Consider the following 25,187-nt stretch of genomic DNA (forward strand, 5'->3'; position numbering starts at 1 on the left):
CTCAGGAGACTCCTCCTCAATAGTCTAACGTTTCAAGCCACTTGATGCCCAACCTGGCAGCTGTACATTGCAGAATGTCCGCACATTTTTTGCAGTTGAACCCATCGAAGACTTGGGTTCCTGTGATACATGCCTCATGCCCTTTCTGGAATACCTTAGAAGTCCCTCTGCCAATGGACTCCTCTCCTTGCCCTGCCAAAACAGCAAGACATTTTGGGCTTATCTTGGGTGAAAAGATCACTCTGGAACAGCAAGCTGCAGCAGTAATTAACTCCTGTTTACACCATCACAAAATCCTGCTACAAGTACTATTTCCCTTTTTTTACTCACAGTACTATGTTAAAGTGAATAATGCCTTAATTAAGTCTAGGATTCACTACGTCCATACATGGTCTCATTATGGCGGAATACCTAAGAGGGAAGTGTGCTCCCAGTGGATTGATAGTTACCACCACTCCCAGATTGTTCTTAACTGACAAAAACTTCCTCAGAGACTGGTCCCTTATCGCATGGCGATGCACGCGAGATTGGATTATTCTCATTATTACCACTGCTAAGAGGATAGCCGACGCCCTGTTGATAGAGATCCAGGTCTTAGAAGGCCAGATTAAAACTACCATCACCAACATAGTCTATAAAAAACAGCTAGAAGAAAGTAACAAAACCAATAAAGATTATAGAGAAAACATCTTAATGACTAAAATAGACAAATTTAAGAAAGACTTGGAGAAATTTTCCCTGGTCAAAATCTACCCGTACACTGCTGATAACTGGGTAGCACCTGAATTTAACTCCAAAGGGAGACGGTATGGATCCAATTTTTCAAGCTCAGGATCAGACTCCAGCGATGCCGGGGGTCCTCCGACTCCACAAAGAGGAACTGGGCCTTCACGCAGATCTAATAGAAGAAGGGGTATACAAGGACAATACCAAAATCAAGGCCAGTGGTGGCCTCCCGTTCCATGGGGATACCATCAACTACCATATGGACAACCCATGTTCCCTCCCCAACCGCACTTTTTCTCAGACCGTCTTTTTTTGGAAGAGGTCGAGGCCGTGGAAACGCCAGGAGAAGAGGACAACAGACAGTGCATTGGGAATCAGACCCTACTTTCCCCAACACTCGGAGCAGGAAAGCAGCTCAGCCATCAACGAGCTCAGGGACGACCAACAACTAACAGTTAACTTAAGCTCCCGCCATCTTACAGTTATCGAAGGAAATGTGCTAGAAAAAGGATTGGGTTTTGTCCCTACCAATGAAGGGAACCCTTTCGAAACTAGATGTGAGCTTGAAAAGTTTTTCAGAAAAGTCAGGTTGCACTTCTTTTTTAAAGATAAATCAGAAGAACCCAACCTTGAAAAAGATCGTTTGGACAACACCGGTCTACGGGTTAAATCCACATTCACCCCCTTTTCTAACCAGGTTCCAACTCAGGTAGCGTCTTTTGAAAAGGCGGTGACATACGACATTATGTCTCTACATGATACAAAACATCGCAGTTTTCAAAATCTTCGCAAAGAAGAAAAACAAGCACTGATCACTCTCTCTAAAGATCAATCCATAAATATCAAACCAGCGGATAAAGGGGGAGCCACAGTCATTCTTGATTCATCAAGTTACCGAGAAGAATGCCTGTGACAGCTAAACAACAGAAATGCATACCAGCCACTTTCTGGTGACCCGACTAATCGTCTAGTCATCGAAATAAAAACAATGGTTGACGAAGGTCTAGCCGAAGGATGGATTACTACAGAGGAGGCAAAATTTCTAGTCATCACTAATCCTGTGATGCCCGGATTTTATTGTCTACCTAAAATACACAAGACAACAAGGCCGCACCCAGGACGACCAATCATTTCGGGTAAAGGTTCATTACTCGAACCTTTATCCACTTTTGTGGATTTCCTCTTACGCCCAATGGTGAAAGAAATGGCCACATTTTTTAAAGATACTGCAGATGTACTTAGACTGCTACCCACAATAGAATTCAATGTATCTTCCGATCTTCTGGTGAGCTTTGATATAGAGTCCCTTTACACTTGTATCCCTCAGGAGGAGACCTTTGAGGCGATAAGACTACTCCTTTCCAGTAGAGAATTAAACAGCTGCACTCCTGTGAATTTCATCATGGAATGCGCCAGACTTGCCATGATGCAGAATTTCTTTAAATTCGAGGATCAGATATATCTCCAGACCTCTGGAACATCGATGGGGAGTGTCTTTGCCCCCAGCCTCGCGAACCTCTATGTTCACCGTTTTGAACAGAACTGTGTACTCGACCATGGCAACCCTTTTCTTGGTAAGGTGTTGCTATGGAAACGGTACATAGATGACATCCTTATGGTCTGGCGAGGTACTCCATCAGAGGTAGAAAAATTTCACAAATGGCTCAACCTACAAAATCAGTTTCTTAAATTTACTATGGAAACAAGTAAAGAACGACTTTCATTCCTTGACATTTCTATTTACCCCAAGGACGGCAAACTTGAATGTGAATTATACAAAAAACCTATGTCAAGAAACTCTCTGTTGGTCTACAACAGCCATCACCCACGATCTCTACGCAATAACCTCCCAGTGGGACAATTCCTTCGAGTTCTAAGGAATTGCTCTTCAAAACCCATGTTTGACAAACATGCCAGGGTTTTGGATACCCAGTTAAAGCAACGACAATACCCAAGGTATTTGGCCAGGCAAGCCTGGAAACCTGCCTCCAACAACGATCGGGAGGCACTGTTAGAACCCCGAGTAGACAAGGCACCACTGGACAGACTCACGTTTGTTAGCACATTTAGTGTGCTGTCTAATCAAGTTAAAAAAATAGTGCGTAGACACTGGAAGATTTTGAATATTGCACAAACCTCTGTTCCACCCCCTCTATTTTCATTCAAGAGGGCACCATCCATCAGGGACAGTCTCGTACATACAAGACCTAATACACTACCAACAGTCACAACTAACACTCTATGGGACTTACCAGCAGTACAGGGCCATTTTCCCTGTGGCACCTGTAGTGTCTGTCCTCAGACCTACAAAACTAACAGCGTCGACATAGGCACAGGCAAACCATGGGCTTTGAGAAAGCATACTAACTGTAACACCGAGCAGGTTATCTACATGATTACCTGTCCATGTTCACTACGTTACATCGGACATACCGCTCGAAAAATCAAAATAAGAATAAGTGAACACAAAAGCACGATTCGGTGCCAGAAACAATCAACTCGCTTGACCACACACTTTTTGAACCTTAAACACAAAGCTGATGAATTGAGATGGGTGATACTTGAACATCCATTCATTCCCCCGCATATCAGTCAAGATTTCTCTTCATTAAAGAGCAAAAATGGATTTTTAGAGTCAAAAGTGATGTGCAGGGATTAAACGATGACATTCCATGGTCATCCCTTTAAAGCTCCTGTGACTCCCAAGATAGAGTAGGCTCCTGTGACTCCCATGACACCATAGCCTCAATATCATGCTATATTCTTTGATTAGTAACAGTAAGCTAATGCTACATGACACACTGTATTTGTGTTTATTATTTTTGACACACTATTCTTTGACACACCATTTATTTGGTTTAAATTTCCTTTATTTTGAGGACTCAATAAAGGAACACATAAGAACTATCAGGGTTTCATATATTCCCTTAGATAAATGTGTCTAAATACTCAATGAATTAATTAACACGCCTCCTTTATGTCCGACAAATAAGTATACACAACATCAGGCTAAAACCAAACAATCATCAATACACAGCTTCGCGTGTATGTTTACACCAAAGCTATATACTGCGCATGTACAGCGTAGCTAGTATGTCCGCTAAATTAGTATACCACACATCAGGCCATAACTAGAAATAATCCATAGTACACCGCGTCGCGCATGTGTTTACATCAAAGTTCTTCGGTTCTGTTTTTCTTTTCTTTCAGCAATTGCTTGTTTTCTTCTTCAGTCTGTCCCTGGCGCCGGGAAACCCATTGTGGGTAGCTGTGCGCAATACAAGTTCAATAAATAAATAAATACGCAGCCGCTTCTTTGTATTGCGCATGCTGAGCTCAGTGTACGCGAGCCGGCGGCGAGTAGTGGCTTTTACCAGCACATGCGCGCTCCAATAACAGTCAGATGGACGCGCATGTGCAGAGGAGCAGTGTCTCCTTTTACGCGATTGCAACACGCCTTAATTAGACATCAAACAAGCTTATTATCCAATTAAAACAGGTATAAATAACCTGCGGCCGCCTTCCATCTTACCTCCACTTCCTCTCGGACGATAGAGAGGGGTAACCGACGGAGAGGTAGGTCGCAGGTTTCACAGCTTCCTTTCTTGACTAGGTTTCGGTAGACTCTCCAATCTGAAACCCCTTTATGGTGTATTTTGACAATTTCAACACCTTTGTTAGACTTCTAAACGGAAAGCACTAGCTCGTTTTCAGTGTCAGTTCTCTGTATTTTCAGTCCCATGTTTTGGTACACAGTCATTTTCCCACTGCCTAACAGTTAGGTTTTCTACATATATTGTGCAAGATTTAAAACTGGTAAACCAAGTGGGGACGAGGTCTCTCATTGTCCCTTCTCTGTATTTTTAATTTGCACAATAGAGCGGTGCCTCAATTTTCCCGAGCAGGACGCCAGGCGAGGTGAGGTTTACTACCCACACAAAGTTGGGTAAGTATTATTTACAAATTTCTAAAAAAAAAATTTTACTCTATAAACCGCTAGCTATACTTAAGCAAATGGGCTAGCAAAGTGTTTATACATACCCCAAAATTTAGGATTCATCCTTGGGGTTTATTAAAGAGTTAGTATCACTCCTTGTGTATTCTGGGCACGTGTCGTTTGGCAAACATAGAGATATCTATTGATTATAATTTGTATGTGGTTCTTTACTATGTCTCTTTATAGGTAAGGATCGCATTATCCTAACATCCCTGGAAACATTGGGGCTCCAAGGTCCGGGTAGGATGTTCTTTTTCCTTGTTACATATAATCACTTTTCACATGTAACTCTCTGTGCAGTAGTATTTTCATCTTATCCATGGTCCTGAAGAAAGCCGGATAAAATTCCTTTGGCTGAAACATGGCAACCGTCTTGCACAGCCTTACTCAGTAGTCATATTGTCAGACTACTAGGCGTAATTTTTATGGTTGATACCAGATCAATACTCATTAAACATATTTTTTGCCCTGGTAATCAATTTTAACTCGCATCTTTTCACCAACACTGCACCTCATCAGCAACCTATTGAGAATAAGCTTTGGATGGAGAAAACTACTGGTATCCGCAACTATACCGTCATATGATGGTCAGGATGTTGCCCGGATCCACATCCCATCTCACATGAGGACACTCCGCCATTTTGGGTGGTCTGATGAGAATCTCTCACCCACCGATTATTCTCGTAGGTTAGCTTTCTTCCTGAATTCTTAGTTTGCCATTCGCTCTGTCTTGAGACATACTTATATATTCTCATCCTATGACCCAGATATTCCGCTTTGTTGTATACAGTTGTAATTTAGGCCTTTGGAATATCGGGGTCGGTAAACATAGGTTTTTTTGACCCTCTTCATTTTGTATTTTGTGAGAGTTAACTTGGGCCAGTTTTAAGAAAGCACCCAAAGTATTCAGCTGATTGAAGATGCAGAGTCTAGTCTGATAAAACGTTGCAAAAGAGGGAGCATAACTCCTTGTGACCCGGCTTACTTCATTGGCTCCTCGTTTAAAGGGAGCATCTGGTTTAAACCCTCTAGCATGCACATCTCACTTAACTTTTTGAGATCTTTAAATCAATGATTCTTACATAGTCCACCCACAGGGAGAGTTAATTACATAGATGTAGCCTGTTAAGTTGCTATCACAAGTTCAGGAATATTCCTCTGTGCCATTTTTACATCGAAACATCTCTTGCGATCGTCTAGAAGTATTTGTGTTATGTTACATAAAGGTACCCCAAAATAGGCTCAGATAGTCACCCAACCTCTCACCAATATTCTTCCCTGCAATTACACTGCATAATGGATCTTAGTACTGACCTTTTACCTAGTTACGGTAATGCCTTAGAATGACAAGGGGTTTTCTCCGAAAAGCTTAAGCCTCATTCATTATGCATGAGGATTCTTGGAATCACAGCAGGACAGCAGGACTACCATCTTCTGCATAATAACTATGTACAAATGTCATTCCTTCCGTCATCCTAGTGCGACATGACACAGCAAGGTATAATCCCAGGAGGTACTACTTTGGGTATATATACACCATATCTTGCTGAAGTAGTTAGAGGAGAAAAGGACTTCCATGCCGACAAACTGATGCGAGACGCTGAGGTTCCTGCACGCAGACACTCCAGCTCGCAGCGGTCTGACATCACTTGAGACTGTCCATCTCGAGACCAAGACACAGTCTCTCACTTCAGGTAATGGGGCTGACTTTATCCTAGAGGTATTGTTGGCTTTACACCTACGTACATGCTAGGTACACTTAGGTACATCTAGTTAGGGTCGCATTGTAGGAGTACGCATTTATTACGGTCATGTATTTTATATACTTGGCTGTATTCATTTTTTTTAGTACGATGATAGAAATCTACCATCCTTTTACTCTTAGTGCTTATAATCATTTATATCGGTTACTGTCTAATGAGTGTTTCAGCACACCTATTTTACAATAGAATGACGCTGGTTCAATAAAATGCTTATTGAAAAATGTCCCCACCGTTTATTCTGTGTATCTCTCTGAGACAAAGTGAGCTTGAGTGACTGAGCGAAAAGTAGCTCACTGTTTCCACGATCGCTGATGGGACATGGTTGTCATGTTCGATAGTTGCCAAGAACTGTTCTTCCCTTGGTAAGAGGGGCTTCTAGTGGCACTGTGAGCTTGCTGGTATACAGCCTAACATACTCGGTAGGGGTGTCTAGAATCAGTCGGGACACCAGTCCTACTGTGTATGTTGTCTAAACGCACAGATCCTATATAGGTTTGTAGGAACTACATGACAGTTGAAACCCTGGCTCTTCAATCAATAGTGCCTAATTATCTTTCGTAAGAACTCAGTTTATGTCAGTTATTGCCGCAAAGCTTTGGCATCTATACAGTTAAAAAGTATCTATTAACAAATGGATGGTCTATGATTATACCTGTTGGCCAAACAAGGTAGCAATGAACCAGCTCTGACCCATTTTCATGGTGTTAGTAGGCATGTTCCCCGTTATTAAAAAGCTCCAGTCTACTTTTGAGGTCCCTTCTAGAATGTATCAAATACTGTTTACCATTAGCAAACCGTGGACAACGCTTTTACATCTGCTAATACATGCAATGATGCTCCTGACACCCCTTCACTGCGCTATATATGGGAAATGCAGCTTCTAACAAACTAGTGTCAGATTCCACAGCAATCCTGTTAATGCAAAGGTACTTCATTAACTTTTCTTATCTGGTTCAAAAACAGGATTCTTTAAGAGGAACAGTCTTGGGTCTCCCAATCAGCATTCAGGTCTGAATCAATGCAACCCATGATTAACCCTAACATAGGGGTGGATCTGATAAAGATCTCTCTAGTTACTTGGATTAGGTTATACTCTGGTTACTATTTCCCCATTTCTGCTAGCTTAGTGCGAACTCAGTTGTAACAAGCACTAATGTACAACATTTTAGCTTCCTGTGGGATCAACTTTGCACCTTTCCTGGTAACTTTAATAACTAACTATAAAGTTAAACAGGATCTTAGTGGCTCATCAATTAGCCTGCGAGTCATCGATTGGGATTATTCTCTACAAGACTATGGATCCTAATTATTACAAACTGGTCGGATTTAAGGTAGTCAGGGACATAACTGGGATATGGCGGGAAATCTGTAGGAAATGCTCTCTACCCTCGATACATTATTTTACTGTTTTATGAGGTAATCCAATATTCCCTGAAATATTTCAGGACTATGTCAGGAAAGCCGGGCAGTTCATGGGTGTCAATAACATAGGTTAGCTGTATGACGGCCAGGGTTTTGCTCATTTTGCTAATTAAATGTGGAGTTTGGGCTTCTGCAGAACTGTTTTTTTTAAATATCTCCAAGTAAGGGACTATTTCATACACGGACAGAAACTTCTAGATATACCATGTACTTCAGAAATACTGTTGAGTATATATGAGAAGCCTGTTAAAGTTAGTACATTCTATCAGAAACTCCTCTCATTAGCCCACAACGACAGTATGGAGATATCTGCTACATTAAGTCGGCTTCTTGTATCAGATATAACTGCAAAAGATAAACAGTAGGCCTTGGATACTTTAGATCGATCAGTGGCCTCCGTTAGTTTGAAATTGCAGCAGCATAGGATGATTGTTAAGTTGTATTATACCAGAGCTTATTTCTAAGATGGCAACGTCTCCAGTTTCTGTCAAATTGAACTGCCCGAACTGTAAGCTTTTTGCGGCAGACAAAGCATACGTTTGCTGACTGGCCTAAGTTAAAGTTATTCGGAACTTATTTACTTTCTTTGCTTACTAGGTATTTGGGTCTTGAATTTCAGCTTACAGAAAAGGAAATCCTCCTTGGGTTTTAACAGTAGGCTACTTGCTATGAGAGGTCATTCACCTCAATTATCATTGTATGCCTGTCTATGCATTGCCAGTGTGTGGATAAAACATACCATTCATAATGGTAATGAGTTTTGGGTATTGTTATGACAGGTGCTTGAGTCAGAACTGGCCCTAGCCAAGGAAAGACGTCCTCGTTCCTTAACGAAGTTCAAAAGGATCTGGGCTAGTCTGTGATGGGCATAGTCCTGTTTCAGTATCTCTATATCATGATGTTAAATAATTGTATTCTCTTTATTTCCCTTTGTCCCCTAATCTCTCAATTGTTCCCTTTGTTATCGGCCTCTACTTAAGCTTGTTCCAAATATGTGTACCATCCTTTGTATGTGTCAACTCGCATTTTGGTTTCTATCTTACGTGTATTGTCTTGTCTTATTGGCTATAAAATAAAATTTAAAAAGAGGCAATTCAGTTATTAGTGGACAGAAAAGAATACAACTCACTTCCTGAGAGAACAAAACATCACATTCTTGGAATTATTAAACATAGGGCCATGTGCAAATTTATCACAAAGAAGCTGTCCACTTACCTCCTTCTTCAGGTCCTTAAGCCCTATGCTGCCACAGACCGCTTCAAGCTCCTGTTTGTTGAGGTAGCCATTGTTTCCGACATCTAATTCTTCCCAGATGTCTCGCACCTGGTTTTCTGTCATGTCTGAGCATGGGCTACAACCTCTTTTTGGACTATCTAATATGTCGGTGTTCCATGATTTCATTTGGCCTAAAACATAAACGCAAGCACATGGCCGGTTAATGAAGTTATGTATCCCATCACACTGTGTTCATTTTATCACAATACCACCTTACCACACACTCCCATTATGTTTATTAGTACTTATGTGTGCTACACCCCTTTCTAATCCCTGCAGGGGGTTAATTTTTAAAGTTGTCACTCTATATGATTCCTAAATCGTTTTTTTACAAGAATAAACATCACTTTTGAATATAGAAATTAGCAGGAAACTTGAAATCTGAATGTGAGGGCAAATGGTTTGTAAGAAAACAAGAAAAGTGGTGTACTGCAGAAAATGGCAGCAGTCAGGGTTTTTAAATTAAAAAGGATAGATTGGTTCCAATGGAAAGGGAAAGTGAATCTAGGTTGAGGAGTTTCCTCTACCTCTCATAAGTTTAAAATTTAAAAAAAAAAAATAATAATAATAACGAAGAGCCGGAAAGAGGCATCTTAGAAGGATAGAGACTGTAGTTAAAAGGGGGATTGCAAAATACCAGAGTTGAAGAAATGGTCAGAGCTGAGGTGAATGGGATGAGGTAAAAGAGCCCCTAACAAAGCATAGAGTTTGCATAGTGGTATGCTGCGAAGAAGGGGGTCGATAAGAGTCTTTCTTACGGCAGGCAAGATGGCAATATACATCTAGGCAGCCACGGCCTGTGGAGGGAGTTGCGGTGGGGCAGGGAGGCGGGGCGGGGGAGGGGCAGGGTGGGGGGTGATAAAAACCGGCATATGGATATTTGGAGGTAAGTAAACAATTAAATTAATAAAACTAATTTCGTAGCGTGCCCTGCATCGCAACATGCGATGCAGCGTGAGCTACGAAATTCGTTTTATTAATTTAATTATTTACTTACATCCAAATATCCATATGCCGGTTTTTATCACCCCTCCACCCTGCCCCTCCCCCGCCCCGCCTCCCTGCCCCACCGCAACTCCCTCCACGGGCCGCGGCTGCATCTAAGTATAAACGTATTGAAATTTAACAATTTTAAATAAAATTACTACTTTAAAAAGATCAAATCAGAAAATGATTGTATCTTAAGTTCAGAATGACTCATACTTATCACTGAACCAGAATTGCCCCCACACTGAAGTGTGACATCTGTGATAAAGGAGGAGGCCAGCATCTGCGACAATCACACAGCACTTCTAACTGCTCAAATCATAATAAGAACGCAACACATTTTGTCAGGGGGATCTGCTGTGAGGAGAGATTTCTTTTCAAAACCAAGCATTGCTGGAGTTCACCTTCTTGTGGTTTGCCAGGATCCTACTGCTTGGTCCATTGAGGAAGCACAGAGAGACCACAGTCTTCCTGCACCTACACAAGCACAGAAGATAAAGAGCTTCTCTGGACTCGGTCTGCTCACCGAGACAATATTTCAAGGTCTTCCGAGAGTAGGGCGCAAGCTCCACCCATCAGAGTCCCGACAATATTTTAGTGTGGATCTCAAACTGAAACAGCGTTTTCAGCAAGTATCTAGTTTGGGACTTGAGATGGGGACCTCATTCCTGATAAATGCAAAGCCAGAGAAGATAGAATTCAGCAAGTCTCATAAAGAAGAATGATGAGGTTTTCCAAGATAAGTTGGGCTGTTAAAAATGAGCAGAAGAGTGATGTAAAGAGCAAACTGAGATACTGAGGACAACAACGGGTAAAGCACAACATCTTGGTCTGGATAGCTAAGCCAAGTGGAATTTTGTATACTCAATGTGCACCCCCCGCTCTTTATTCTTTATGTGTGGTGTTCTGTGGCCTATGTGTTCAAAGTGAGGAAGGGAAAAAAACATACAGGATTATACACAAACTATCAAAAATACCACATCTCGCTTTCAGTTTCCTTCACAAGCACAATGATGGAATGGAGAAGATAATTTCCAGTCACCCTCACCAACTGGGCTTTCTCAGGGGCAGCTTCCCATTTTCTGGCTCCTGTTCCAGACAATCTTTAAAGCAAGGCTGTGGAACCCTTTCCCATCCCTGCATACAAATGTAACCTCCTCTCTGGCTGAAGACAAAGGAGAGACCCAGGAGGGAAGCTGGATCATGCTTTAGGCTTCTGCAGTTATGTGACACCATACTGTTCTTTACCAAAGAGCAACTTCTGAGACCGCTAGTTCCAGGGATGCAATCAGCAGACCCTAAAGATCGGTTACTCCGATAACTGCACTAAGGGCATCTTCATAATGTCTAAAGAAAGCAGATAAGTCAACCTTTTCTTAAGTGTAATATTTTCAGCAATGATTTCTGCAAACTGGAAGTGATAGCTTGCTCTTTATTAGAGGGCAAATGTTCAGACACCTCTTTTGGTTTTTAGCAATATGCCCATAAACTGAAGTGAAACGGATTTAACTGCAACAGGGTTCCATTAAGTACATGTAACTATAATGTAGTCCAGTGCGACTTACAGCCACTGACACTATTCTAATAGGTTTACTTTTTTCAGTTAAAACATACTTAACTTTATTTACCAGGGTTGCTAAAACCCTTTGAAGCCCTTTTGATTAGTTTGTACAGTACTACAGATGAGCTGGGTGTATCTTGCTGCTTTATCCTACGTCCCAGCATCCTCCCTTGCCCCACCAACAGACTTTTGCTCATAATTATGCTCTTTTTTGGGGTTTCCGTCCATACCAAAGTCATTGTCCTCAGAGCTAAAACGCAAAAAGTGCTCGCCTGTCATTTGCAATCAATTTACCTTGTGCCTCAAAGGTTTCATTTTGAGGTTCTTTGGCGCTCTCTGCTTCTTCATCTGACTTCAGACTCTGCAAGGTCAAACAGCAAGGTTAATTAAAAGAGTGCACAAAGGACCACTTCATGAGCATGGAACTAAACTGTTACACTGAGGGATAAAAGGGAATAGGATTACTAGAACTCCCATGTCTAAACTGATTGGATGATGGTAATGCAATTATTATGTTTGATATTTACTTTTATAACAATTACTAGGATATAAATCGTATCTATGCGCATAAACAAAGAAGTGACTGAAGGACCACTGAAGAGTGGCAATGACCACATGGATAAGAGAAGTGTTTCCAGGGTTTTCCTAAAGATTGGAACTGTAGATCAATGTCTCACTTCTGGTGGTAGTGTCTTCCATTCTTTTGGCCCCAACATCAAGAAGCCCTGATCACCTTTTCATCTCAAGAGTTGTCATGAGTGCTCTAAGGAATTTAAGCTCAGAGGTCTAGTGGAGCAATATTTGCCAATTTTGTACTGAAGATGCTGGCCATGGCTTTTAATATACCAGGCTATGGAATTTACACAAAACACACCCCCAACAGGCATCCAATGCAATGATCTAATTTCTCCAGGAACGCACTACATTTTCCTGGTTTTCTCAACGAGGCAAACTAATGTGCTCCGCATGCCCTGAGTACGAGCAATATGAGATCAAGGAGGATCTCCACAAGAAGACATTTCCATAGTCCAAACTGTGGTGATGAGGATCGATGAAGGGACTGGCGCATTTCAGTAGTCTAAGACGGAAAAACCTACATTTCACAATAAAGCCAATATGAGCACTGAAGTTCAGCATTCCATATTTCAAACGAGCCAGGCACACACGGTTGATGCCGTGAAGTTGTTCAGCATTCCATATAATAGCCATTTTGTTTTGGCTGTTTGGCAAATATTGTATCCATGATAACTCGGCCTGGAACCAGAGCCGGACTGGGAACAGAAACCGGCCCTGGCACACTGTTCAGTCAGCCCCCCTTGGGGTGAGGGGAGTGCAGCAAAGCAGTGTGCGAGGGCCGATTTTGTCACTGGGGGCCGATATTGCCGACCCCCGGTAACAGAAAAACGGCTCCAGGGGTCCAAAATCGGCCCCCACCCTAGCGGCCCACCGGAGAAACGCCCGGTGCCCGCTATGGCCAGTCCGGCCCTGCCTGGAACCACTGTAAAGTCACTCTATTCCTTGTGTTTATATACTACCCATCTTGTCTCCATTAAGCTTCAAGCGATATGGCTCATCCATGTGGCCAGCGCCTGGAATACTTCCATCTGATTTTATCCTCATCTGCTCCTCCCTGTGTGATGCTCTGAATGGAAGTGCCCTTGGTCCCTCAACGAGTACAGAGATAAGAGCATTTCACTGAAACATCTGCTATTAGTTTTGCTTGACATTCTCTGAGGAACTCATCTTTTGCGTACATGTGTGCATTTATGACAATTCCATAGTATGGGAATAAAATATTCCTCATTGAGACATTTCAGCTTTTCACAATTTAATGTGCCCCTCCACGCTTCTAGCACCCCCCCCCCCCATACTTATATACTTAAAGAACCGGCTTTCTAAAAAGCGAGGCAGTGCGTTTCCAATGTAAGGACGTGAACGGGGCAGAGTTGGCAAAAAGCCCACAGCAAATGGCCCTGGTACTTTGGAGGGTGGAAGTCTGGAGGACACCAAGTTACTTGCAGCGCTGGATGAGATGAGAGTGCTACACAGTCCTCCGGGCCTATACACACCGCTAAAAGAGCAGTGCACAGGTTTCTTATAAGCACACGTGTGATTGGTTGATGCAGTGAAATGGGTCTTAAGGGTACTTAAGGGTGTCTTCAGGAGTGTCTATGAAAGCTGCAGCTTTATACTCAATATCTTTGGGGGACTGTTGCATAAAATGGTTAAGCCTCCATTTTAAAATTATAGATAAGACATGGATTCAACGACAATCACCACCCCCAGTAAACACTGAACAGGGCTAAGCTCCCTCACTGCCCTCTTTGTGCGACAGGAGTTGCCAAGGAAACCTTTTCCTGCCTTTAGCTTTTATTCCAGCCAATGAACGTAAAGCACTAAACCTTTCAATAATTAACCATTCAGTGTTTTGCACAAATTCAATGAACTATGTTAACAAGGAAGGAAGGCCTTGATTCTGACCAGTGATAGAAGATGGAACTTTACGAACTGGGCTTCTGGCATCATAAACTACTTTGAAATGGTATTCACTGGATCAATTCTAGAAGCTGCATTAATTTAATGTGCGAGTATTAACTATGTAGAGAATAACGTTTGCTCCCACTAGCTCCCCATTACTTAGGGTTATTTATTTTTTTGTACAGCACCGGCAAGGTAATTTCAGGCATCAAAACAAAGTATGTGAGGGCGACGGGGAATGTTTGCAACAATGCGCTTTGCAACAGATACTTGGTCACACAAATTGTCTTGTGTGGTAAACAGTTGCACCCAAAACTCTTAGATATACCTATGGGCCATAAGTCATATGCGTTGAGCTTACACAGTGAGTAATGAAGTAAATGTGTCTTTCTGACACAACTCTTGTGCATTGTGGTACAAAAAAACTGGGTAGCAGATATACACTTTATGGGTGCACATTTACTAAAATACTCCTTCAGTGTCTTGAAGAGAACACATTGGACACGTTTTACCATCCACGAGCATTCCCTAACTAAGATGTACGGGGGAATGCATGAGAATATGTATATACATGTTTTATAAAATAAACACTGGAATATGTGTGTTCCAGAGATCACATATAATTGCACAGACCTTGCAAGGAACATCTGCTATAGAGCTATGTGAACTTTTTGGAAAAATAAAGAACGAAATCTCATCTGTCATGGTGGGTTTACTGAAAGGAATGATGAACTCCAATGCTCGGAGTACAAACATTGATGTTATGGAGTTCTTCAAATCCCTTCCAGCCACCCAGACATACTAAACTCCAATGCTGCTCAGGCTGTGCACGACAGACAGCCTCCATCTGCTGAAGGTGTAAACCTCTTTACTTGAGCCTCAGTGACAGATTAACTAATCCTATTGCCAGTCAAGAAACACGAGTTGTAGCTACAAATCATTAATCAGTGTTCACAGCAAGTACTCCCTCCACAGTTTATTCCAAGAGAAAACCTCTACTGAAATGCACCGTTTCGGAATAAAAAACGTTAAAAAATATTTTTTTAAAATGAAATCATAGATGAATGAAGTAGCTCAAACGTGTCTGTCTTGTTGTACGTCAGTTTGCCTTATGCACATATTTAGTACTTGACGTGGGTCTGAGTAATGTTCATTGTGGAGGATGTCGCTGAATGGGGGGGGGGAAGGAAAAAGCAGTATGGGGAAATGTAGGAAAAAGGGAATGGCCATAACAATATTTTGAAGGTGGGTAGGACATTTGTGACAGCAAGACGCTTCACTCTATTTTGTCTTTCCACTTCCTTGGGGCCCATTCCTTTAGCCCCACCTTCATGAATGTCTGTAAAATTCATGAAGCTTTTCCTCAGCTATTTCTCATGCTGTTATCTTCAAGGGACTCACTAATGGCTGCCTTGCATTATTTTTTTTCGCTTTGCTTACTTTAAGGCGTATACAGTATACTGTGTGCATTGCCATGGTGATGCAATAATCGAACTGGTCTTGAATGAGCAGGGAGCCGTGTATATGGCACATACTGTCTCTAGACGTATCTGCCACATATGACGTAAGCTACAAAATCCTGAATGCATCAATTACGCCCTTCTAGAAAAAAAAACACATTAACTGCATAAAATGTAACATATCTAGAAGCTACATGATCTACTAAAGTAAAATTCTTTATTGTGTAGTTAATTAAAACCATTACAATATGAGATGCAACGTTAATTTCAAATATATCAGAAATAGCACTTTCTTGTGCAATAATAAAACAACCGTAGTTTTAAAAAGGTGAACATGCTGTTAATAATGGTCTACAGATTATAAGTGCTAATTCAAGTTCTGTAAAGTGCGAGTTAAAAAGTTCAAGAAGATCAAATTTGTTGTAGTTCTTGACACAGTTTCTGGGTTTTTTCAAAATTAGTAACCTATTTAATTGTTCGACAGATAAATTGTGGGTCCGCTGAGTTCAAAGCTTGAACAATGGCTGAGCGGCATGTGCGAATTCCTAGTTCATTAAATTTTGCCTTGAGTAGGTGCCAACGTTCACTGTCTAATTGCGGGCAAATGCAGATCAGGAGAATGATGTCTTGTACTGCAGCACCACATAAGTTTCACTCCTTTAAGCCTGGTGTCCTCCAGCCAGGTTGGTCGGCATTTGTAGGCAAATTACCCATTCGTAGGGTTAGGTATTTTGATTTGAGATGTGAGGGAAAGGCTAGCCCTAGATAGGCTGCCGGAGTCGGCTTCTGATATGATTGAATTATCATCCAAGCGTGAGAGCGTTGCCTCAGGATTGTTTTATTTTCAATCAATGAGTGCCTATTAGCTGCCTTTTTTACAGCCTGCTAGAATGAGGATACTGGTAGCTTCTTTTGCCACAGTAATGCCAGCTCTGTGATTTCTAGGGAAGAATTTAAATACTTCGCGTACTGGGAATTTGGGTTGCTTTGCATGCATTCCCAGATAGCAAAGTTAATTTGTGACTCACGGTTCAGCCAGACATTATACCAGAATTTAACTGTGTCGTATTTTTTTTGCAATGTTTGACACTGCAGTCCAAATTCGAGCCGAACCTGGGCGGGTGAAGCATTGCATGGCAATCTAAATATGCGTTTATACACCCTTGTTTGAATTTTGTCCAAGAGCGGCGCGCTCTTTCCACAATGTACCGCACTGCCATAAGCTATTGTTGGGAGTAGTTTGGCTTTGATGACTGTTAAGAGGGGCATGAACAGGGGACCCTTAAGCGACTTAGATAGACTGCTAAATGCATGGAGTAGCGCTGTTCCTTTCTTCTCGATGGCGTCGAAATGCGCGGAAAAGGTAAACCGTATATCGAGATGTATCCCCAGGTGCTTGTAACTTTCAACTACTTCCAGGTGGTGATCTACTAGTGAGGGGGGGGGCAGAGGATTCCCCTGCAGGAGGAAGCCCACAAAGAGAAGTTTACCTGCAGTGACAAAGAGGAGGGACTTGCCCGGAAGAGCAGACTGGCTAGAGAGAGTCGTCATAGAAGCAAAACTATCTACTAAAGTTGTTCTACCTGCTACACCAAAGATTCAAAGCTGGACTACAGCGTGTGATCACACCCAAACAGGATGAGCATCAGAGAAGTCATCCGCAGTGCTGGAGTGGGGGTCTTTGAATTTTTCCCATATAAGTCTGGTGAACTGCATAGAAGATTCTAAACAGGACTACTACAAGTGGTCACACCCAACTAGGAGAAACACTATATGAGCAGACCCATGTGCTGGAATGGGTCTCTACGCATTCCCACTGAACCTTTCCCTCTGTGTTACGAAGAGAAGAGTGACCGTCTCCTACAGTTTCCCTTATGTTGTCCCCCCAACAACTGTGATGAGTGATGGCACCATCCATGACCTTTGACCCACCTAGACTCAACTAATCCACCAGTGACCTAAAGGTGTGCTCTCATCACTGTTTGGTTGGCAGGTAAGTGTATGGGACCAAAGCTGGTCCTACTGAATGCCAGTGTCATCAGTGGCATCACTTGTGACAGCAAAAGGGGCGTCCATCCACACACAGCACTGCAGAAGTTAAACGGTAACTGAAAACTATTCTAGAGACATGCACGGCGTAAACTAGAGAATGTGCAATTTCTGATCGCTAATTAACCAGGCAACATTAAGAGCCTGAGCTGTGGGCAACAGGCGCAGAAATCTAATCGTATTTCTCACTGCGAGCCTGCACCTCTGAAAGTGCCTCCACTGATCGCTTCTTCCTTACCTGTAATGTCTGGTCAGAACCTTGTGTTCCTTTGGATGATCTATTAGTGCTGTATTATGCAGTCAGTGTATAAAAGTACTTTTCCCTTTTTCATAAGCTAAAGAGACATTAATGACTTCTGTTGTGTGATTGCTGATTTCTAAGTCTTTACAACCACAGTACCTCCCCGAGAAGCCTTGGATTCTTCACACTTGCCACCAGAGACTCAAGGGCTGAAAGGATGTACTTGTGTTCAGTTTTCAGCAGCTAGAGTAGGTCAGGTCCCAGGACATCAGTGGTAAAAGGCGTCTACCACCTCGGTTGTGGTTCCGTAAATGTGCTTGCCACAGGACACCCAAAATAGTTCTGACAGAGACCAAAATGTATCAGTCATTTGCTGCGTATGAATGGCCATTGGATGACAGAGAGCATCAGAGAGAGTGGTCTATTTCTATTTTCATACTCAATCTAGTGGTCCAGTAATCTCTGGAATAGTAAGCGAGCTCTCAAATTTCCGGATTTCAGGTAAGAGTAGATTTTCCTATCCTGTGTTTTTTCTCTCCATGTTGGTACTTGTAGTCCTTTATTTGTAACAGGATAAAAACAGTGCTTAATTTGAGCAGGGGATTTCCGGTGCTCGGCTCCAGCACTTAATTGCCAATACCGGTGCTTATGGCAGTCTTCCACAAGGTGGCGCCGTTAATTAGTAATTCAATATACATTACAAATGACTATTACCTGCCTCCCAAGCCATTCTTATATCTTTGGGTGCCTGAATTGTCACACTTTTAAGAGGAGTGAAATGGTTAGTAGTTGTTACGATCATTGGCAGTATGGCAGGTTCAATGCGTGGTGCAAACTTCAGTGGCCTCCTGACGAGAGCCCTGGCACTTATTATTTTTACAAATTAAGCATGGATAAAAAGCATATAAAATGCCAGAAATCAAACAGAAATAAATGGACTGGTTAAACTAATCTCTCGTTTAATCCTGAAGTTGGAAATCGTTTTGTAAAAGCAGCCCAAGCTGAGATTTTAACCCATGCTCTGCATTGAAAAGGCTGTTCTCACTCTATGTGGATGCCACAGGGTTGCTGAATGGTCATGTCACAACCAAACTCACAATTCGACGCACAAGGGTAAAAGCTTTAAAGGTGTTGATGCCAAAGTCCGTTTGAATTTAACAGAAGAGGCCACGCTGTCTAGCTGCCCGTTCTGTCACTTCAGACGCCTTTCAGGTTAATTTATTTATGCCGGCGTTTGCTGGCGTGTTTGCCTCGGCTCTTTCCCTGCCAACCCAGTTGAATATTGAACAGGGCCCGCTCTTTGAGGGGGCGCCTCTGCCTCAGCAGTGACTGGAGTTTATTTTCAAACGTCCCACACTTTCAATTCAGCCAATATCTGCTCCAGTCCGTCGCGGCCAGCTCTGCGCAGTTACCCAGCAGAGCTGAGAGGAGGCGCCAAGAACTCAACCCGCTGCAGTCTGGAGCTACTGACGTCAGGCGTAACCTTCAAACTCAGGAGGGAAAGCTGGAGAGACGGTTACACCGAGCAAGAACCGGGCCTGGAGTTCGAACTAACAGAAAGTTGTCAGAGACGCGTGTGCTACATTTAAATTAGCCCTATGTGCTGTGGCCCACGTACTTTGTAAATAAGTGTGACACAGACACAGCATTGTGCTACTTAGAACTGGACGGAGCACGGGCACCCGGGTCCTTTTATTGGCAGGGTCACCTGACCGATGACGTCATTGGTGGATGGGTGTGGGGTGGGTGTAGGGCCAGCAGGGTCCCCTGATTAATGACGCCTGTGGTGGATGGGTGTGGATTGGGTGGTGTATGGCCAGCAGGGTCACCTGACTTGACGCCTGTGGTGGATGGGTGTAGGGTGGGAGTATGGCCAGCAGGGTCCCCTGACCGATGACGTCATTGGTGGATGGGTGTGGATTGGGTGTATGGCCAGCAGGGTCACCTGACCGGTGACGTCTGTGGTGGATGGGTGTAGGGTGGTTGTATGGCCAGCAGGGTCCCCTGACCGGTGACGCCTGTGGTGGATGGGTGTGAGGTGGGTGTATGGCCAGCAGGGTCACCTGACCGGTGTCGCCTGTGGTGGATGGGTGTGAGGTGGGTGTATGGCCAGCAGGGTCCTCTGACCAATGACGCCTGTGGTGGATAGGTGTGGGGTGGCTGTATGGCCAGCAGGGTCACTTGACCAGTGACGTCTGTGGTGGATGGGTGTGAGGTGGGTGTATGGTCAGCAGGATCACCTGACCGGTGATGTACGTGGTGGATGGGTGTGGGGTGGGTGTATGGACAGCAGGGTCACTTGACCAGTGACGTCTGTGGTGGATGGGTGTGAGGTGGGTGTATGGCCAGCAGGGTCCTCTGACCAATGACGCCTGTGGTGGATGGGTGTGGGGTGGCTGTATGGCCAGCAGGGTCACCTGACCTGTGACGTCTGTGGTGGATGGGTGTGGGGTGGGTGTATGGTCAGCAGGATCACCTGACCGGTGACGTCTGTGGTGGATGGGTGTGGGGTGGGTGTATGGACAGCAGGGTCACTTGACCGGTGACGTCTGTGGTGGATAGGTGTGAGGTGGGTGTATGGCCAGCAGGGTCCTCTGACCAATGACGCCTGTGGTGGATGGGTGTGGGGTGGCTGTATGGCCAGCAGGGTCACCTGACCGGTGACGTCTGTTGTGGATGGGTGTGGGGTGGGTGTATGGTCAGCAGGATCACCTGACCGGTGACGTCTGTGGTGGATGGGTGTGGGGTGGGTGTATGAACAGCAGGGTCACTTGACCGGTGACGCCTGTGGTGGATGGGTGTGGGGTGGGTGTATGGCCAGCAGGGTCCTCTGACCAATGACGCCTGAGGTGGATGGATGTAGGGTGGGTGTATGGCCAGCAGGGTTCCCTGACCGGTGACGCCTGTGGTGGATGGGTGTGGGGTGGCTGTATGGCCAGCAGGGTCACCTGACCGGTGAAGTCTGTGGTGGATGGGTGTGGGGTGGCTGTATGGTCAGCAGGTTCACCTGACCGGTGACGTCTGTGGTGGATGGGTGTGGGGTGGCTGTAAGGCCAGCAGGGTCACCTGACCGGTGACGCCTGTGGTGGATGGGTGTGAGATGGGTGTATGGCCAGGAGCGTCATCTGACCGGTGACGCCTGTGGTGGATGGGTGTGGGGTGGGTGTATGGCCAGCAGGGTCACCTGACCGGTGACGTCTGTGGTGGATGGGTGTGGGGTGGGTATGACCAGCAGGGTCCTCTGACCAACGAGGCCTGTGGTGGATGGGTGTGGATTGGGTGTATGGCCAGCAGGGTCCCCTGATCAATGCCACCTGTGGTGGATGGGTGTGGATTGGGTGTATGGCCAGCAGGGTCCCCTGACCAATGACGCCTGTGGTGGATGGGTTTGGATTGGGTGTATGGCCAGCAGGGTCACCTGACCGGTGACGTCTGTGGTGGATGGGTGTGGGGTGGGTTTATGGCCAGCAGGGTCCCCTGACCAATGACGCCTGTGGTGGATGGGTGTGGATTGGGTGTATGGCCAGCAGGGTCACCTGACCAGTGACGTCTTTGGTGGATGGGTGTGGGGTGGGTGTATGGCCAGGAGGGTCACCTGACCGGTGACGCCTGTGGTGGATGGGTGTGGGGTGGGTGTATGGCCAGCAGGGTCACCTGACTGGTGACATCTGTGGTGGATGGGTGTGGGGTGGGTATGGCCAGCAGGGTCCCCTGACCAACGAGGCCTGTGGTGGATGGGTGTGGATTGGGTGTATGGCCAGCAGGGTCCCCTGATCAATGACACCTGTGGTGGATGGGTGTGGATTGGGTGGATGGCCAGCAGGGTCACCTGACCGGTGACGTCTGTGGTGGATGGGTGCGGGGTGGGTTTATGGCCAGCAGGGTCCCCTGACCAATGACGCCTGTGGTGGATGGGTTTGGATTGGGTGTATGGCCAGCAGGGTCACCTGACCGGTGACGTCTGTAGTAGATGAGTGTGGGGTGGGTGTATGGCCAGCAGGGTCACCTGACCGGTGACGTCTGTGGTGGATGGGTGTGGGGTGGGTTTATGGCCAGCAGGGTCCCCTGACCAATGACGCCTGTGGTGGATGGGTGTGGATTGGGTGTATGGCCAGCAGGGTCCCCTGACCAATGACGCCTGTGGTGGATGGGTGTGGGGTGATCGTTTGGCCGGCCCTCACAGGAGTTGCTGGTAAAATTGGTGCCCTGTTGAGACAATAAAAGGTGTCCAGCAGAACACTACAACCTGCAGACGTGTAACATGTTATTGTATTTGGAGGGAAGGCTGTTTAGAGCTGACGAGTCAAGAGTGGTTTAGTAAAACAATCGATCTCACAGGTTAGGCCCTTAGTTGCAGTCATAGCCTCATCTCCTGTCAGAGGTCCTTCTTCCACCCAAAGTACAGGACAGATGTCAAACGAACACAACCGACAGTCAGAAACAATAGCACAATCCAACATCTTTCCTCATTTCACAAGTAGCGAGACATGCTCAGGAGGGCACACGCTCACACCCACAAAAACGCAGCCCAGCACTCCACCACGATCAACATGCAGTCACACTAACTGGTCAATCCAACATGACCAGGTGCCAGACAGAACAAAGCACCTGAATCTGGACCCAGCACCGTGGCCTTTGGATGCGGCCCTACAGCACACAAAACCCACTGGTGAGAGCCCCAGTAGGCACAGATTGAATCTACTAATAAAGCAAAGCAAATCAGTTCAGACCAGTGCTTCCACTCTGTAACAACCTGGGGTCTTCACAAATACAGGGAAATAGACAAGATTCACGTATCCAGTTGTCGGCTACTACCTCTCATTCATTGTACTCTCCACAGAACATCGACACAGAGGTAGAAATACAATCAGGACAATGGCCCTTTAATTCAGACTGGAACTACGACTGGGAGGAGTCACCACAAGACGCAGAGACGTCTTATACCAGGAACGACGAATCAGAGGTGTGTTTATTCACCCGGAGGGAGCGAGCGGGAGAGCGGAGCGGAGACGAAGGAGAAAGCGAAGCAAGAAAGAGTTCGGTGGAGTGCGAGGAGAGAAGATCGTCAGCCGAGGAAAAGGACGTGAAGAAGGAGACGCCAGGAGGCCACCGACACCACGAGCCGCCCAGCCATACACCCGCGGGAGGTGTATGGCTCACTCAGGTACGGGAGAAACTCAAGGGCTGGGTCAACCGTAAAGGAGCATTTACCGAGTAACCCGGGGTATCCACTGTCCCTGGTATTCTTCCCCCCCTGAGCACTGAACCCTCACTTCGGCAGTAGTTTATGTGTGTGTCACGTATGGTTTGGTCCCCACTCCTTTTTCCCTTAAAGCGCTAGACAACGCAAACAAGCAACTGATACACTATTGTCTCCGTCTGTTTTCACCGAGCGGCAAGACGGAATCCGAAGAGCCTTTACCACGACGGAAACCCGACAGAGGGCGTAGAACTGAATCTGCGGAATCTGGTATCCGGAAGGCCGCGAGAAGCCGATCACCGAGAGGAACTATAACAACCAGAAAGAAGAGCTCGGATTCTTTGTATATAAAAATAAAACCCACAAAGACTAAAATTAACGTGTTGCCTATTCCTCCCGCACCCGTAACACACTCCTAACACTAGTCCACTTCAGCACCCTTGACCAACGTTTTAAGGCACCACCGTAAGGAAGCACCCGCAAACTAAATGCAACACTTACGCCCTGTGCAGTAAAGAATATATAACATCAGACTCTCCTGTCCACACGCAATAATGACTAACTCCTGTACCGTCAAGTTCAAACACACGCCAACACACAAACAAAACAATCATCACCATGTACTGGTGCAAACTTCACATCCGTACAATGATGACTGGTCCAAGTGCACATGAAGGTAGAAAACATGACTGCCATTCACCACACCTAAGGGTACCACACTTCCCCAATCGTCCTCTTGCAGCGGGGTATACTCCCACGTTCACAACACCACAATATATACAAATGTCAGGCTACTGCTCTGCCTCACATTCGCAACACCCGAATACTCCTTTAGAAATGTCACAACTTCTTCCCCACTTCACAGCCCCCCAATGCACCCTTGAAGCAAGGTACTGCCCTTCTCCACATTAGCCACTAGAACATGAAGATCCAGTACATAACATCACACCACAGGGAAATAAACTCAGCTTACCCAACCTGACTGTCAGACTCGCCTACTTTATCAACACTGTGTCAACAACGCACACTCACACTGTACACAACTTACAGGAGGATACTGTTAATTCCTTCCCTCTCCGCCACACAAACCTGAAACCTAAACATACTTTAGACCCAAACAAAAAGTTCTACAGCAGTTAAGAGCTTACACCAAATTTAAATTTGCATCAATTAGAGTCCAAGCCCACGGCTTTACAACAGTAACCTTATTCACTCCCTGCTCTTAATGAGGCAAATTTTGTAAAATTAAAAAAACAGAACTTTTTGCCATGCATTTCTCCCAAAAACTCAACAGTAAACATGTTCAAGGTTTATAATTGTATGATGCACTGTACGCTGCATGTGTTATGTACATGGTCTTAACTATTGTCTTTCATGGTATGCTAAAAATTTCAATAAAGAGCAATTAAAAAAAATAAGCTGTACAACAGGAAACACTAAATAAATATTATATATATATATATTAAATATATATATATTTTTTTTTAAGTTAAGATTTAAAAGTAGATGTTTGCTGGTAAAACGGGCTCAGTGTACCACCTACATATACAAACAAAATTCAAGTTATCCAAATGAAGTTTTATTTTACTTTACATTATATTTTGCTACAGCTTTTGAAAAACGTTATTGTTGCAGGAGCTGCTGGACCCACATCAATATAAAAATGGCATTTGCTAAAAGCACAAATATTTTCTTGGTCGTAAAAAGCTCACATTGCTTTAATAGTTCTTGGCGCTGAAGAGAACTACTTTATGAGTGTATGTGCTCCTTGTGACAGAATGCCTTCACTCATAGTAGCGTTGGCCAGTGGCTCAAGTGCGCTCAACCTCCGTCACTTGCTATATGCTGTAGTGTGCAGTAAAAACAGGTGAAAGACACAATAACAGACAAATTAATTAATGAAGAGGATTGACTGAAAGGCCCTAGAAGTAAGTTATTGTGCATACAATTGAGGTAAAATCCAACGTTTTGGCTAACACCAGACCTAAAAATACCCTTTCTTGTGTGATGAAAGAATATTTCCAAGTT

At 44.5% G+C, this 25,187-nt stretch overlaps 1 protein-coding gene across 1 annotated transcript in view; it reads right to left on the bottom strand.

Annotated features, from left to right (window-relative positions):
* The window catches only part of LOC147662058 (ninein-like protein), a 270,575-nt gene that overhangs the window by 74,239 nt on the left and 171,149 nt on the right, over positions 1-25,187 (bottom strand). The window contains exons 5-6 of the mRNA XM_086951142.1: positions 12,026-12,092; positions 9,124-9,314 (exon numbers count right to left, since the gene is read on the bottom strand). Coding sequence (XP_086807268.1) covers positions 9,124-9,314; positions 12,026-12,092 — 258 coding nt within the window. The remainder of the gene's footprint in view (positions 1-9,123; positions 9,315-12,025; positions 12,093-25,187) is intronic.

Source organism: Lissotriton vulgaris, unplaced genomic scaffold, assembly GCF_964263255.1.
Source record: "Lissotriton vulgaris unplaced genomic scaffold, aLisVul1.2 SCAFFOLD_630, whole genome shotgun sequence".
Classification (NCBI taxonomy): domain Eukaryota; kingdom Metazoa; phylum Chordata; class Amphibia; order Caudata; family Salamandridae; genus Lissotriton; species Lissotriton vulgaris.